Source organism: Schistocerca gregaria, chromosome 8 (assembly GCF_023897955.1).
Source record: "Schistocerca gregaria isolate iqSchGreg1 chromosome 8, iqSchGreg1.2, whole genome shotgun sequence".
Taxonomy (NCBI): domain Eukaryota; kingdom Metazoa; phylum Arthropoda; class Insecta; order Orthoptera; family Acrididae; genus Schistocerca; species Schistocerca gregaria.
In genome coordinates this window covers 452,514,409-452,532,335 of record NC_064927.1, presented here as the reverse complement: position 1 = coordinate 452,532,335, position 17,927 = coordinate 452,514,409, and the positions used below count along the sequence as shown (strand labels likewise).

General features: G+C 44.3%; 2 protein-coding genes across 2 annotated transcripts in view; one reads left to right on the top strand and one right to left on the bottom strand.

Annotated features, from left to right (window-relative positions):
• Nucleotides 1–12,803, bottom strand: part of LOC126285240 (calcium uniporter protein, mitochondrial) — a 244,260-nt gene extending 231,457 nt beyond the window's left edge. Inside the window, exons 1-2 of the mRNA XM_049984537.1 lie at nucleotides 12,786–12,803; nucleotides 3,963–4,125 (exon numbers count right to left, since the gene is read on the bottom strand). Coding sequence (XP_049840494.1) covers nucleotides 3,963–4,125; nucleotides 12,786–12,803 — 181 coding nt within the window. The remainder of the gene's footprint in view (nucleotides 1–3,962; nucleotides 4,126–12,785) is intronic.
• A 450-nt stretch (nucleotides 12,804–13,253) lies between these two features.
• Nucleotides 13,254–17,927, top strand: part of LOC126285239 (homeotic protein female sterile-like) — a 41,800-nt gene continuing 37,126 nt past the window's right edge. The window contains exons 1-2 of the mRNA XM_049984536.1: nucleotides 13,254–13,267; nucleotides 16,049–16,480. Coding sequence (XP_049840493.1) covers nucleotides 13,254–13,267; nucleotides 16,049–16,480 — 446 coding nt within the window. The remainder of the gene's footprint in view (nucleotides 13,268–16,048; nucleotides 16,481–17,927) is intronic.

Sequence of the window (17,927 nt, the reverse complement as noted above, 5' to 3'; positions counted from 1 at the left end):
TCAAATTTGTAATAATATCACACGAAAAAAAATTTTTTTGTCATTTCTTATCTGACTATCTGTTCGTCCATCGCTTAAAACCCCTTTTTCTGGGCAGACGTATCAAGTTGAAATTTACGCCACATACTACAGCCTAAGGTCCCTCAGCGGTGTGAAAAATCGAAGTTTCTAAGTCAGTCCAGTCGAAAGACGCGGCTATTTGTGTCAAATATTTTCATTCTATCAAACGCATTCACCAATACGTATAGGGTATTTTCCGTTGGACTGGAATGATGAAATTTGGGAAGACGCAAGGCTTCACGGTACAAGTAAAGGAAAAAAACCGAAAACTGTTAATTTTTAATTAATTGACACGAAAAAAGAATTTCTTTTGTCCCACGTTATCCGATGCCAAACTTGAAATTAGAGCAATCAGTAGCTCTGCTTTGAGGCTCACTGGGTCGCAATGGCAAAAGTCATACATCAGGCAAGGAATCACTGTATTGCTCACATGACGCGTTTCAGAATTTATTCATCATCTGTTATCCAGGAGCGACTACTGCACGTAGATAAGGCATTTCAGGTTGTATGTGAAACAAACATTCGCAGAATAGTTCAAATTTCTCTAAGCACTATGGGACCTAACATATAAGGTCATCAGTCCCCTAGACGTAGGACTACTTAAACCTAACGAACCTAACATCACACACATCCATGCCCGAGGCAGGAACCTGCGATCGTAGCAGCAGCGCGGTTGCGCACTTAAGCCCCTAGAACCGCTCGGCGACAGCGGTCGGCGCAGATTAGTTACGTGTGGAAATCGCTCATGGATATCTCATGATGGATAAATTCCGAAACTCGTCATATCAGCAACAAAGTCAGTCCTTGCCTGATGTTTGACTTATACCATTGCGACCTCGTCAGACTGAATGAGGAACTACTGATTATTATAGTAATGGTCGCCTGTCTCCTACAAGACTTTTTGTCACATTTATATTATTGAAATTAACCCCTTATCGAAAATCTTGGATTCCCCGGGTTCGATGTCTTGCCAGTATCAATGTCGATAACAGGCAAAAATGGTCGTGATTCTCGATTCCCGGAGTCGACGAAGTCCGTTTACGTAGTTAAGTTTACACGAAACACTAAGTGCCGTAGTCCTACTCGCAACTAGCCAGTAATTTTAGCCTTAAAACAGAACACTCCCAGCGTCCTTTTCTACTGGTAGGTCAGACGATCGTAACATCCATTGGACAGTTCCGCGTTACATAAGGTGTCCCGGCATTGCTGATGAGATAGACATAGACATCCGTCATCGTTATCCCCCGCCAGCGGTCCACAAGGACAAAAAATTAGCTTTCATAAACGTAAGATCACGTTAAAAAGGAACAGTATAGTCGGGTTAGATAGAATAGAAGGGCTGATCGGGGAAGGCGCGAGGATTACGGGTTTAAGCCAGGACTGCTGATATTTTTAAAAATATCGGGTATCCGATACATCGAGAAATATCATTATGCGGCTGCCGACATGTCGAAGAAAAGTGTCGATGTACCATTATATAGACAGAACAAATATCGAAGTCCCGGCCTATAAAAATATCAAATATGCCGCCGGTTCTAGAGCTGTATATTTAAGTAATTGATTTATTACTAGATATTCTGTACATCAATAAGCTAGTAGCCTGCTTATCCCCCTTAGAGCAAGAATTGAAACAAAAAGGCTCTGAGCACTATGGGACTTGACATCTATGGTCACCAGTACCATAGAACTTAGAACTACTTAAACCTAACTAACCTAAGGACAGCACACAACACCCAGTTTGAAACAAAAACGATGCGCATTCAGGCTTGGCAATATCGGTTTTGTTAACAATGGTTACTGCATGTAAGTGCACAATAATAGGTATCCGATGGGTCTGTCGTTCGGTTTCGTCACGTACTGGAATTGTGCAAAAAACTCCATGTTCACTTCCCTGTCTCTTCATTTCTGCAAACGCCAGAGACCTACCAGTTTTAGTATCAAAATTGCGTGGTGAAGTTAAACGATCCAGTTTCTGTTCCTAGCGCCGGGAACCGATTACATCGACATTTCCCCTCACATGTGTACACCGCAAAGACCAATATGTCATTTATATTTTTGTTCGTCGTTTTCAGCAACTGTTTTAGAAGAATGTTGATGAGAAGAAATAGCACACTTGCTGCGTTAAAAACTGTTTTCTAGTGCAACTGGTGCTATTTTTTCTCATAGGAAATCTTGTTGTCCCATTCACACCGCCACTCCCCAATGCAGACAGACTACTTCTCTGTGCCACGTTTACTTGCTTCACACAGTGAAAGAGAAATACTGGAAGTGATGAAAGCTCAAAAAGTAGTAATACTCTTTCAGTGGAAGGAAAATTATATCCTACTACATTTGCAACACAATAGTTTCAAATATTTACCGAACACTGCGAAAAAAATATAATATAAAATAAAAATATTGGCCCTTGGTATTGCAGTTTCGATGTCGAAATCGACATATCGGGGAGAAATATATATGTGTACCGATGTTATTTGCGTGAAATATCGGTACATCGATATTTTATCAATAGTCCTAGTTAAAGAAGCGGTGGGAGGCGACATGTAGCGGTGTCGAATTTAGAAATCTTGTCGTGGTATACCAGGTGTACAGGTATGAAATGAGCGTTATGATACAAATGTGTCGATAGGGAACATTTGTTGTGAACGAGCCTTAATTTTTGTTTTTGTTTGGTTGGTATGACATCTGTCAAGGATATTTAGTTTACATCAAGTCATGGAACAAACAACATCATATGTTTTCATCGTGTTAATGTCGAATTTTGTACCAGAAAGTGATGATTTACGGAAAGCTTCAAGTTTTTGTTTTCATTTGAAAAAAAGTGCTGCAGAGTCGCATCGAATGCTTGTCGAAGCATATGGTGATCATGCTCTATCAGAAGCAACATGCAAAAGATGGTTTCAACGGTTCAGAAATAATGATTTTGATGTAAGAAATGAAGAACGTGGAAAACCACCAAAAAAGTTCGAAGACGCCGAATTGCAAGCAATATTGGATGAAGATGATACTTCGAGTCAGAAGCAAACGGCAGCAATGCTAAATGTTGCACAACAAACAATTTATGACCTTTGAATGCTATGGGAAAGGTCCAAAAGTGTGGAAAATGGGTGCCACATGAATTGAACAAAAGACAGATGGAAAACCGAAAAACCATTTGTCAAATTTTGCTGCAAAGACATGAAAGAAAATCAATTTTCCATCTAATTGCTACTGGCGATGAAAACTGGACTTATTTTCAGAATCATAAACGGGAAAAATCATGGGTTAATCCGGGACAACCATCAACATCGACTGCAAAACCAGATCGATTCGGCAAGAAGACAATGCTCTGTGTTTGGTGGGATCAGAAAGGTGTGGTGTATCATGAGCTTCTAAAACCCGGTGAAACTATGAATACTAATCGCTACATACAACAAATGATCAGTTTGAACTATGCATTGATCGAAAAAAGACCGGAATGGGACAGAGATAAGATTACTCACGACACTGCAGCTGCACACAAAGCAAAACTGGTTCAGGATACAATCAAAACACTCGGCTGGGAGCTGCTACCCCAGCCGCCGTATTCACCAGACTTGGCCCCTTCCGACTACCATTTGTTTTCCTCAATGGGACACGCATTGGCTGAGGAACACTTCGATTCCTACGAAGAAGTCGAAAATTGGGTGTCTGATTGGTTTGCTTCAAAAGGCGAACATTTCTATTGGCGTGGTGCCCACAAATTGCCAGAAAGGTGGTCAAAATGTATAGAAGGCAATGGTCAGCACTTTGAATAAAATGTTTTTACTTTTCAAATCAAACTTGGTGTTTCATTTTCACAAAAAAACGTTCATTTCATACCGGTACACCTGGTACATCAGCCTTGTGATATCGACAAACCATGTTGTGCAACGCTGTGACCTCACCTGTTCGACACGTCTTTTCCTCGTAATCTAAACGATGTCGACACAGACAGCGAGACCCGGCGAACGCAACTGACTCGCGGAGCGTAGACGAGATAAGAGCGACCGCTGAGTGGCCAGACACAGGTGACCTCTGGACAGGACAGCGGCCTGGGAGTGCGCTTTGCTGTCGGCAGCCACGACACGGTGGTCGAGGTCGGCTCTGCTAGGCGCACACGCGGTCTGGGAGCGAGAGACACGTCTGACGTAGCGCGGTGCCAACAGCCTCATGCGCTCGCGTCCGTCGAAAGCCTTCTCGCTTCGCAGGCGCTTCCTTTCGTCGCCTGACAGATGACGTGCAAACAACAAGCCTAACTCGTGGAGTTCCGACGAAGCTCACAATTTGCATCATTGTCGCTAATGACGCTTTTATTAGTTTCTATTACCAAACTCTATCTCGGAAGCTGCAAGACACGATCATTACTAAACTGCGCAATACCAATAGTAATACACGGTTTTGATGGGTTGTTTGGGGGAGGAGACGAGACAGCGAGGTCATCGGTCTCATCGGATTAGGGAAGGACGGGGAAGGAAGTCGGCCGTGCCCTTCCAAAGGAACCATCCCGGCATATGCCTGGAGCGAGTTAGGGCAATCACGGAAAACCTAAATCAGGATGGCCAGACGCGGGACTGAACCGACGTCCTCCCGAATGCGAGTCCAGTGTGCTAGCCAATGCCCCACCTCGCGCGGTTATAAATGATGTTTATTTCGAAAGCAGCTATCTACACTACTGGCCATTAGAATTGCTACACCAAGAAGAAATGCAGATGATAAACGTGTATTCATTAGACAAATATATTATACTAGAACTGACATGTGATTACACTTTCACGCAGTTTGGGTGCACAGATACTGAGGAATCAATACCCACAACAACCACCTCTGGCCGTAATACGGCCTTGATACGCCTGGGCATTGAGTCAAACAGAGCTTGGATGGCGTGTACAGGTACAGCTGCCCATGCAGCTTCAGCACGATAGCACAGATCATCAAGAGTAGTGACTGGCGTATTGTGACGAGCCAGTTGCTTGGCCACCATTGACCAGACGTTTTCAGTTGGTCAGAGATCTGGAGAATGTGCTGGTCAGGGCAGCAGTCGAACTCTTTCTGTATGCAGGAAGGCCCGTACAGGACCTCCTAAGACATGTCTCCGCAATATCCTTTCTTTCAGAAGTTCTAGTCCTGCAAGGTTCGCAGGAGAGCTTCTGTAAAGTTTGGACGGTAGGAAACGAGGTACTGGCGAAAGTAAAGCTGTAAGGACGGGGCGTGAGTCGTGATCGGGTCGCTCAGTTGGTAAAGCACTTGCCCGCGAAAGGCAAAGGTCGCGACTTCGAATCTCGGTCCGGCACACAGTTTTTATCTGCCAGGAAGATTCATATCAGCGCACACTCCGCTGCAGAGTGAAAATCTCATTCTGCTACCTACTGCATTGTCAACTGCGGCTTGCATTATGCACAGAAAAGGTCTTCCGCCGTTGATTCCGAGCGCAATTGATTCTTTCCTTAATTTGCTTTTACGGTAATAATCACGTCAAGACAATAGTTATAAAGTGTACAATCATTCCCAGTAAAGAGCCAGACTTTGAAGGACTATTAAGAAACTGTAAAGAGGAGGGAGGGGGGGGGGGGGGGGTGATAAGTATTACTCTACAGGCTCTGAGGCATATGAGGTACCAATAGGCAAGACAGTTAGGAATTGAGTCTGTATGTGAAATGATTTGAGCACAAACAAAAACCAACACAGGTGTAGATAACCTGCGTTACGTAACGGTTGCGGTTGTAGGAGGGCAGGAGCATACACTTTCCAGCCAGAAAGTTCAGAGAATTATTTTATTCCTGGCGCATAAGCGAAGTCAGCACAGTAACTACTGCGACATATTGAGCCAAGGACTTCAGGCAACAGGTGTCCATTCGACCAGGCACTTGTCAGCAGTCAGAGATAAGCAGCAGACGTGCGCCCGTAGTGCCGCCGTGTTGTTGTGTCACGGAACAACGAGCAGTGATTCAATGTAAAAAAAAAAAAAAAAAAAAAAAAAAAAAAAAAAAGTTCAAATGTGTGTGAAATCTTATGGGACTTAACCGCTAAGGTCATCAGTCCCTAAGCTTACACACTACTTTACCTAAATTACCCTAAGGACAAACACACGTCCATGCCCGACGGAGGACTCGAACCTCCGCAGTCCATGACTGCAGCGCCTAGGAGCGCTCGGCTAATCCCGCGCGGCGATTCCATTTCACTTTTGCTCGGTAAAACGGCTACAGAGTCATGTGTTTCTACGAAAAAGGTTTACGGCGATAATAGTTTAAGTCGTGCAAGAGTGTCTCAGTCGTTTAAACGTTTTGAAGGACAGACGTCGCTCGAGGACATCGAGAGGTCAGGCCGTCCATATGGAAAACCGACGGTCACTCCCTCATGCACAACTAAGAGCTGAACATTTCTGAATCGAGTGTTCAAGACGGTATCCAGAATTTTTTTGAAGAGAAACGTGCATGGAAAAAGCGTTCCGCACCGCTTGACTCCCAAACAAAGACGACTTCGCACGCCTGCCCCCACTTGATTGGAAAGAAAAACGAGGCAGTTCTTTGCTGGAAGAAATCCTCACGGGTGACGAGACGTGAAGTTATCAATACGACACTGGCACAAAACGACAACGTGTAGAATGGGCCTCCGATGGTTCGCCAGGACTGAAGAAGGTGCGAAGGACAAAACCGAAAGTTAAGACAAAGCTCGTCCCCTTTTTTGGCGCTCACGGCATTGGTTGCCACAGGCACTACTGAAAATTCCCAGTATTTTGTGTGCGTCGTGATTCGGTTGTGGAAGGCGATTCAGAAGGTTCGTCCGCCACAATGATAGGAGAAGGATTTCTTCTTGCTCCAAGACAACGCGCCCGCTCACTCAGCTACCGTGCCTAGCGAAAAAACAAGTGCGACTCTCAGTCAGCCGGCCGGAGTGGCCGAGCGGTTCTAGGCGCTACAGTCTGGAACCGCGCGACCGCTGCGGTCGCAGGTTCGAATCCTGCCTCGGCCATGGATGTGTGTGATGTCCTTAGGTTAGTTAGGTTTAAGTAGTTTTAAGTTCTAGGGGACTGATGACCTCAGAAGTTAAGTCCCATAGTGCTCAGAGCCATTTGAACCATTTTTGAGCCAGTCTGCCACCTCCCATATTCACCCACTTTGGCACCGAGTGAGTGTGTTTTATTCCTGAAAGTAAAAATCCATGTCGATGGTCAACGTTCTGACGACATTTTCGACTTAGGAGACAATGTCACGCACGGATTGATTATCTTCACAAGGAAGGACTTTTCGGACAGTTTTAAGTGATTGTATAACCGTGCTGAGCGTTGTACACGGTAGGACACACTGAGATGACAAAAGTCGTGGACACAACTCCTCGTAATACCGCCGTAGTGCAGCAGCTCAGCGTCGCATGGCTTCAATAATTCGCTGGAAATCCTCTGCAGAAATACTGAGCAATGCTGCCTCTATAGCCGTCCATAACTGCGAAGTGTTGCCGGTGCAGAATGTTGTGCACGAACTGACCTCTCGATTATGTCCCGTATACGTTCGAGGGGTTCACGTCGGGTGATCTGAGTGACCGAACCATTCGCTCGAATTATCCAGAACATTCTTCAAACCAAATGCGAACAATTGTGACCCGGTGACATGGCGCGTTGCCATCCATAAAAATTCCATCGTTGTTTGGCTGAAAAACGATCTACTATTAGCTGCATATAACCGTTTCTAGTCGATGATCGGTTCATTTGGAACAGTCGACCCACTTTATTCCATGTAAACACAGCAGACACCATTATGGAGCACCACCAGCTTACACGGTGCCCTGTTGACAACTTGGATTCACAGCTTCGTGAGGTCTGCGCCACATTCTAACCCGACCTTCAGCTCTGAGCAACTACAGTTGAGCCTCACCTGACCAGATCACAGTTTTCCAGTCGCCCAGGGTCCAATCGATGTGATCACGAGCCCAGAGAGGCGTTTAAGGCGATGTCCTGCTGTTAGCACAGGCATTTGCGTCGGTTGTCTGCTTCCATAGCCCATTAACGCCAAATTTCGCCGCACTGTCTGAACGCAAACCTTCGCCGTACGTCCCACATTCATTTCTGCGGTTATTTGAGGCAGTGTTGCTTGTCTGTTAGCACTGACAACTCTATGCAAACGTCACTGCTTTCGATCGTTAAGAGAAGGTCGTCGTCCGCTGTGTTGTCCGTGGTGAGAGGTAATGCCTGAAATTTGGTATTCTCGGTGCAACCTTTAGATTAGATTAGATTTACTTTCATTCCAATTGGACTGTAGTGAGGTGGTCGTCCAGGATGGAGAACATGTCAGAAAAACAATAATACATGAAAAATATATACAAGTGAAACAAATAAGCTAATGAACCTTCCACAGGTCCCAAGTGGAATGATAGTCCTTTTTTTTAATGAACACTATATGAAAGAATCATTTTATAAACACTCATTTACTAAGATCGAATCAATGCAATGAATTTAAAATTTAAAAAATTTATTTATAAGGTAATAAACATATAACAGAACTACTACAATACTTATTTACAATAAACACATTACTGCACTGAAATGGTGCAGGAGTCAGATCAGTTGGTTCTACTGAGAAACTCATCAATGGAGAAGAAGAAGTTGGCGACCAACAAATCTTTTAGGCTTCTCTTAAACTGAATTTCATTGGTTGTTAACCTTTTTATGGCTGCTAAAAATGTGTGTTCCTGGACAATGCACACCTTTTTGTACAAGACTAAGTGACTTTAAATCCTTGTGCAGATTATTCCTATTTCTAGTACTGATTCCATGAATTGAGCCGTTGGTTTGAAAAAGTGATATATTTTTAATGACAAATTTCATTAAGGAATAAATATATTGGGAAGCAGTAGTTAGTATCCCTAGTTCCCTAAACTGGTTTCTGCAGGATGTTCTTGAGTTCACACCACATATAACTCTTACTGCACGTTTTTGTGTCGGGAAAACTTTACCTTGGCTTGATGAATTACCCCAAAAAATAATCGCATGTGGCATTATGGAATGAAAGTAAGCATAGTATGCCAGCTTTTTCATTTTTATATCACGTATGTCTGACACAATTCGCATTGCAAACAGAGATTTGTTAAGACGCTTCAGCAGTTCTGTGGTGTGCTCCTCCCAGTTGAATTTATTATCAAGCTTTAATCCGAAGAATTTAATACTGTTCACTTCTTCTATCTGCTTGTCATCGTATGCAAGGCATATACTCGTGGGACACCCCTTACAAGTTCTGAACTGCATGTAGTGTGTTTTTTCAAAGTTTAGTGACAAGGAATTGGCTAGGAACCAGCGATTAATGTACACAAATATTTTACTAGCCGATATTTCTAAAACTACACTTGATTTGCTATTTATTGCAATGTTTGTATCATCAGCACACAAAAAAAACTTGGCATCTGGTAATGTTACTGATGAAAGGTCATCGATATACAGAAGAAAAGTAAGGGCCGTAAGATGGAACCTTGTGGAACCCCACATGTAATTAGTTCCTAATAACACCGCCTGTCTACGTTTTACTGTTAAGTAGCCTAGTTGTATGTGCGGCTACTAGATGGCGCTCTCGCTGCAATGTCATGTTCACCTGCCGCACTTGTTAACGCGCCTAAGTCTGTTGCAACCTGTGTGTAAAGTACACAAGCGGCAAGACGCAGTCAATACCTTCGCTGCGCAGTGCCGATGGTACTGTTACCGACGACTGTGCCGCTAAAGCGGAGTTATTGAACGCAGTTTTTCGAAATTCCTTCACCAGGGAAGACGAATGGAATATTCTAGAATTAGAATCACGAACAGCTGCTAGCATGAGTTTCTAAGAAGTAGATACCTTAGGGGTTGCGAAACAACTCAAATCGCTTGATATGGGCAAGTCTTCAGGTCCAGATTGTATACCGATTAGGTTCCTTTCAGATTACGCTGATACAATAGCTCCCTACTTAGCAGTCATATACAACCGCTCGCTCACCGATAGATCTGTACCTACAGATTGGAAAATTGCGCATGTTGCACCAGTGTTTAAGAAGGGTAGTAGGAGTAATCCATCGAACTACAGACCTATACCATTGACGTCGGTTTGCAGTAGGGTTTTGGAGCATAAACTGTATTCAAACAATACGAATCACCTCGAAGGGAACGATCTATTGATTCGCAATCTGCACGGTTTCAGAAAACATCGTTCTTGTGCAACGCAGCTAGCTCTTTATTCGCACGAAGTAATTGCCGGTATCGACAGGGGATCTCAAGTTGATTCCGTATTTCTAGATATCCGGAAAGCTTTTGACACCGTTGCTCACAAGCGACTTCTAATCAAGCTGCGAGCCTTTGGGGTATCGTCTCAGTTGTGCGACTGGATTCGTCATTTCCTGTCAGGAAGGTCGCAGTTTGTAGTAATAGACGGCAGATCATCGAGTAAAACTGAAGTGATATCAGGTGTTCCCCAGGGAAGCGTCCTGGGACCTCTGCTGTTCCGGATCTATATAAATGACCTGGGTGACAATCAAGTTGTTCGCAGATGATGCTGTAATTTACCGTCTAGTAAGGTCATCCGAAGACCAGTATCAGATGCAAACTATTTAGAAAACATTGCTGTACGGTGTGGCAGGTGGCAGTTGGCATTTGACGCTAAATAACGAAAAGTGTGAGGTGATCCACATGAGTTCCAAAAGAAATCCGTTGGAATTCGATTACTCAAGGCTGTCAATTCAAGTAAGTACCTGGGTGTTAAAATTACGAACAATTTCAGTTGGAAAGACCACTTAAATAATATTGTGGCGAAGGGGAGCCAAAGGTTGCGTATCATTGGCAGGGCCGGCCGCGGTGGTCTCGCGGTTCTAGGCGCGCAATCCGGAACCGTGCGACTGCTACGGCCGCAGGTTCGAATCCTGCCTCGGCCATGGATGTGTGTGATGTGCTTAGGTTAGTTAGGTTTAAGTAGTTCTAAGTTCTACGGTACTGATGACCTCAGCAGTTGAGTCCCATAGTGCTCAGAGCCATTTGAACCATTTCATTGGCAGGACACTTACAAGATGCAAAAAGTCCACTAAAGAGACAGCTTACACCACACTCGTTCGTGCTCTGTTAGAATATTGTTGCGCGGTGTGGGATCCTTACCAGGTGGGATTGACGGAGGACATCGAAAGTGTGCAAAAAAGGGCAGCTCGTTTTGTATTATCACATAATAGGGGAGAGAGTGTGGCAGATATGATACACGAGTTGGGATGGAAGTCATTAAAGCAAAGAGGTTTTTCGTCGCGGCGAGATCTATTTACGAAATTTCAGTCACTAACTTTCTCTTCCGAATGCGAAAATATTTTGTTGAGCCCAACCTACATAGGTAGGAATGATGATCAAAATAAAATAAGAGAAATCAGAGCTCGCACAGAAAGGTTTAGGTGTTCGTTTTTCGCGCGCGCTGTTCGGGAGCGGAATGGTAGAGAGATAGTATGATTGTGGTTCGATGAACCCTGTGCCAAGCACTTAAATGTGAATTGCAGAGTAATCATGTAGATGTAGATGTACATGTGTCTGTACAGATATGAGCAGCCCTTGGAGGCTCGCCTTCACTCATTCCTTTTAAATATTTTATGACTAGAGCCCTTGTGGCCTGTTATTTATTTTATACGTGACCTGTAAGTACTGTCTCTGTCTTGCATTGTTAGTCAGTACTTACGCTTTTTTATATAAAATAAATTTTCCTTCCCATAAATTTGTAATTATGTTATAGACCACTTTAAATGTCTAAATTCTGATGAAGTTACTCTGAGAAGTGGTGAAACCTGGTTAATAAGACTAAAAAATTGTGACCGTGGGCTCATTTGTTTCAATTTTCCCAAGCATATTCGTTACGCATTCGTATGGCCTATACCAACCTGTAACGGCTTTGGTAGTGCGGCTTTCAATTCGCCCATCGTCTGCCGTCATGCCTACTCGATAAAGCTTTTAAACGCTGCGGCAACACTCCGGAAATGGTTGTAGAAGCTTCTCGTTTGCGATGTCCTTTGCCTCGAAAACGTACCAGGTTTGTGCTTCTTTGCGCGTAGCTGGTTCAGGATTCAATTCGCTAACAGGTCATTCTGATTTTTCCATACTCTCCACAAACCACACAGTTAAGAAACTGCGTAAACAAGAAATCTTTCAGTAGCGTACACGAGTGCTGCTAGAAAATAAATGGCGATAGAGTCAGTTAAGGAGGAAACATTAGCTGTAGTGAAAGAAGTACTTACAAGTCGGCTGCTCGCCTTGCGCTGGCGATTAAGCTGCGACTTACCTGAAAAGAGAAAGAAAACAGGTAAAAACTCGCCATAAACAAATCTACATATAATGTAGCAATGTATGAACGTTCAATGTAACGGACAGGGCAAGTAACACCAAGAGAGGATATTCGGCATGTGTCTGGGAAATCAGAAGTTGCCACAGCTCTGGCAAATAACAGCGTCGGTGGTAATTACAAATCGATCAGTGTTCACGTAGCAACACATCGCCACTGCAACCACAACAATGTCGGAGCTTCCCCTTAACCACCTCGTAAGGCGTTGTTCATACACTGGTGAAATCCAACAGCATCAGATCAATTTGCTTGAAAGTTTCTTTTTTTCTCTACACCAGGAATTAACGCAATCCGTCCCACTACGCTATGATAAACTCAGCAAGTCGTTTACCTCAAACTGTACTGGCAGAATGCTGCTACATCGAAAGAAGTTTGATCGAAACCGAAACAGAAATAAAACAAAAATGCCCTTACCGGGATTTCAAGCAACATTTCCCTACTGGAAATTATTCTCTCTATCTCTCTCTCTAGTTGACCGTGAAAAATGAATTTTGACCCGCGTCGGGATAAGGCATCCGAATCCGAAGTAAATAATGATTATTCCGCGGGAAACAGGAAACGTTTTAACTTGATCGTTATTGAATGAGTAATTTCATTCTATAACGATCGGTAAATGAAATAATGGAAATAATTTGGAAATCAACTTTGCCGGTAGAAATTTTGCCGAATGAAATGATTAAGTTGTATAAGCAATTAAAAAATCGGTCGCCAGCTCAACTGATGAAAGACAGTAGTGTTAAGTACGTGAATAATTGTGTCAAAAATAAAGTTTACCTGTTTGTAGCGCAGCAGGTGGAACGGGAACTTTTACGTAAGTGCTGTGTCAGGCTCAGTATCCATATAAAAAAAATGTTATAACAATCTAACTATACTTAAACATTAATGGTTAACTTTCAGTAAGTATTTTGATAGTTATTTTGTTCATAATTTGTCAGCTAAGTGCAATGCTGATAACACAGATAATTATCTATCGAGATTCTGCATAATGGACTGCCATTCTGTCTTTAAAATTAGATACTTTGCTCAGTTTAATCTACTGATCAAGAAATATATTGCTAATAACTGGTTAACTATGTTCTGAATGATAGTAATTCATTAATTGGGGGATTGTCAGGTGGAATAAGCTTTATAGTTTCATGAAATATCCTTGAACTAACTTCAGCTGAATATGCATTGAAATAAATCTTAATAATCAATTTTATTACTTCAGTCTTTTATTAAGTTACTACGGTTGGTGTAAGCTTATTAAGTGCAACAATTAACTACGATAACCAGTCTGAAATTTACTCTTGACCTTCTATGCAAATAATTGATAATTAACATATTTTCTCTTGATAATGGCGAGACACACTCGGTTCAATAAGGTAAGGATCGGAAGGAACCTACTTGGTGTTATTGTCGGGTGGAATGTAACTGCAACACTTCGGTTATAAAGTGCCTGTTATTAACTGTTCAACTTCAGAGGAAAGCACAGTCACTGGCAAGCCTCCTACAATTTTATCCTACGGAAGTTACGTAGATCTTACTTTCCTCGTTGTCGGTGGATCGACGGAAGTCCACGGCAGCGATATGATGTGGCAGAGGGCTTTTACTGTTGCGACTTGGGCCCACAGTGCGCTTCACATTTAAGTCCTCATTTCTTCAGCACTATGCCCATTAATCCGTAATAACTTGCCCGGCCATGCTTCCAGATATGCCGACCATTACTTTCCCGTCGTACTTAGATCCACACGGTAGCCCGCCCAGAGGCGCGACAAAACAATCTCTCTGACTTCAACATTAACTAAATATGCCCCGCCCTTCCAGTGTTAAATATTACATAATTTAAACATAGTATTTACAATACATGTTTACACTAGACTGTACATCGTATACAGTTTCACGTGTTAAGTAAGCGAAAAAATTCATAGCAAGGACTGCGTTGTAGCGTCACAGTGTGTGTGCGTATTTTTTTTAATTTTTTATTTTTTGACGAATCTCAACGTTAACGCTGTAAGCGAGTTTCTAACCGCAAAAACACGTGCCTCCATTTCGAAGAGTTCGTCCACACATACACATGGAGCACACACTGCTGCAACATGATAATGGCCAGGCCACACACGAGTGCAATAATCCGACGCCTTAAATTCTCTGTCGCCGGTCTTCCTCTACACAGTTCCGACTTGTCCCAACCGATTTTCATCTTCTTTCCAAAACTTAAACAACACCTTCGAAGACTTCACTTTGGTAATGATGAAGCGGTATAGGCACAGGTGAGATTGTGGCTTTGTGGCTTCAACAAAGTCAAACTTTCTACACAGATGGTATCAACAAACTAGTCTCTCCTTCCTCGTCACAGTGACTGTAATGAGAAATAAATATGTGGACATGAATAATAAATTCGTGGAATCTTCATATAGTTTGTTTTATTTAACAACCTTTAAGTGTTTTACATGGAAATTTCGGAGGGATTACTTTTGGGCACACACTCGCAATTTATTAATGACGAAAGCAATATTTATAGCGTATGTTGTCAAAGGTATTGTGATAAATTCTCTAGACTCCTGAGAGCTGAAAGAATAGATACATTTATTTGCTCGGGAAAATATATACATACAACACATCAGACAGTATCTTTAAAAATGGTTCAAATGGCTCTGAGCACTATGGGACTTAACTTCTGTGGTCATCAGTCCCCTAGAACTTAGAACTACTTAAACCTAACTAACCTAAGGACATCACACACATCCATGCCCGGGGCAGGATTCGAACCTGCGACCGTAGCAGTCCCGCGGTTCCGGACTGCGCGCCTAGAACCACTAGACCACCTCGGCCGGCAGACAGTACCTACCGGGTGATCAAAAAATCAGTATAAATTTGAAAACTGAAAAAAATCACGGAATAATGTGGATAGAAAGGTAAAAATTGACACACATGCTTGGAATGACATGGGGTTTTATTAGAACCAAAAAAATACAAACGTTCAAAGAATGTCCGACAGATGGCGCTTCATCTGATCAGAATAGCAATAATTAGCATAAAAAAGTAAGATAAAGCAAAGATGATGTTCTCTACAGGAAATGCTCTATATGTCCACCATCATTCCTCAACAATAGCTGTAGTCGAGGAATAATGTTGTGAACAGAACTGTAAAGCATGTCCGGAGCTATGGTGAGACATTGGCGTCGGATGTTGCATTTCAGCGTTCCTAGAGATGTTGGTCGATCACGATACACTTGCGACTTCAGGTAAACCCAAAGCCAATAATTGCACGGAATGAGATCTGGAGACCTGGGAGGCCAAGCATGACGAAAGTGGCGGCTGAGCACACGATCACCACCAAACGACGCGCGCAAGAGATCTTTGACGCGGGGGGGGGGGGGGGGGGGGGGGTTATAATAAAACCCCATGTTATTAGAAGCATGTGTGTCAATTTTTACCTCTCTATCTAAATCATTCCGTGGTTTATTAAGTTCTCAAATTAATACTGACTTTTTGATCACCCGGTATATCTCTTTCGACCAAGACCTAACAAAAAATTCCTGGTGTCGTATTCTTGTTCTTCGAACTCGATTTGGATGGAACTGACAATTTTTGTAAAGGGTAGAGACAACTTATATGTTGTCGTCGACCAGTTTTTACAGAGTAGCGTCCAAGTGGCGGCGCCTCGGATGAAACCGCCAGTGTGCTGCCCGCAGGTGGCCGGAGGCAGAGGAGCGTCGCGCGCCCGTGGACTGGGGCAGCGGCGGCGGCGGCGGCGGCAGAGACACGCCCGGCTCCAGCGGCAGCGGCAGTGGGGCGGCCAGCCTCGCGGGCGGCGGGGGCGGCACGTACCGCGTGCTGGGGCGGCGCCTCAGCTGGCAGCAGCAGCAGCGCAGGCACCGCTCCGTGGGCGACCTCAGCGGACCCTCCAGGTCGCTGCCGCTGCCGCTGGACGCGGACTTCCGCAGCATCCCGGACCTGAGCGCGGGCGCCGGCTGGGGCAGCGAGGCACTCCTCTGCCCGCAGCCGCCCACGCCGCCCACGCCGCCCCCGGCCCAGCTGCGTCGGGCCAGGGCCAAGCGCCTGCACCGACAGTTCGGCCTCTACCAGGTCACCCCGGCCGACAACAACTTCGACTACCTGCGCAGGTACGTTCACTCCGCTCTGCTTTGCTTTACCTTTCTTTCCTTCGTAATCGAAGCGGCTGCTAATACGGGGTGACAATTATTGAACTACATGAAAAAAAAAAACGTAAATTAGTTAACTAAGGCGTCCACAACACGTAAGCGTCACTAAAAATATTGGGACATCTCGTTATGATACACTACTGCCCATTAAAATTACTTCACCAACAAGAAATGCACATGACAAACGGATGTTCAATGGACAAATATATTATACTAGAACTGACATGTGATTACATTTTCACCCAATTTCGGTGCGTAGATCCTGAGAAATGAGTACCCAGAACAACCACCTCTGGCCTGGGCATTTAGTCAGAGCTTGGATGGCATGTACAGGTACAGCTGCCCATGAAGCTTCAACACGATACCACAGTTCATCAAGAGTAGTGACTGGCGTATTGTGACGAGCCAGTTGTTCGGCCACCATTGACCGGACGTTTTCAATTGGTGAATGATCTGGAGAATCTACATCTACATCTACATCCGTACTCCGCAAGCCACCTGACGGTGTATGGCGGAGGCCAGGGTAGCAGTCGAACATTTACTGTATCCAGAAAGGCCCTTACAGCAACTGCAACATGCGGTCGTGCATTACCCTGCTGAAATGTAGGGTTTCGCAGAGATCGAATGAAGGGTAGAGTCACGGGTCGTAACAGATCTGAAATGTAACGTCCACTGTTAAAAGTGCCATCAGTGCGAACAAGAGGTGACCGAGACGTGTAACCAATGGCATCCCATACCATCACGCCGGTTGATACGCTGGTATGACGATGGCGAATACACGCTTCCAATTTGCGTTCACCGCTATGTCGCCAAACACGGATGCGACCATCATGATGCTGTAAACAGAACCTGGATTCATCCCAAAAAATGACGTTTTGCTATTCGTGCACCCAGGTTCGTCGTTGAGTACACCATCGCATACGCTCCTGTCTGTGATGCAGCGACGGGTAAGCGCAGCCATGGTTTCCGAGGTGGTAGTCCATGCTGCTGTAAACGTCGTCGAACTGTTCGTGCAGATGGTTTTGTTTTGCATACGTCCCCATCTGCTCACTGAGGGATCGAGACGTGGCTGCGCTGTCCGTTACAGCCATGCGGATAAGACGCCTGTCACCTCTACTGCTAACGATACGAGGCCGTTGCGATCCAGCACGACGTTCCGTATTACCCTCCTGAACCCACCGATTCCATATTCTGCTAATTGTCTTTGGATCTCGACCAACGCGAGCAGCAATACGACCTTTATCGAAGCCGGAAACGTGATGGTACGGGTTTCTCCTCCCTACACGAGGCATCACAACAACGCAACGCCGGTCAACTGCTGTTTGTGTATGAGAAATCAGTTGGAAACTTTCCTCATGTCAGCACGTTGTAGGTGTCACCACCGGCGCCAACCTTGTGAGAATGCTCT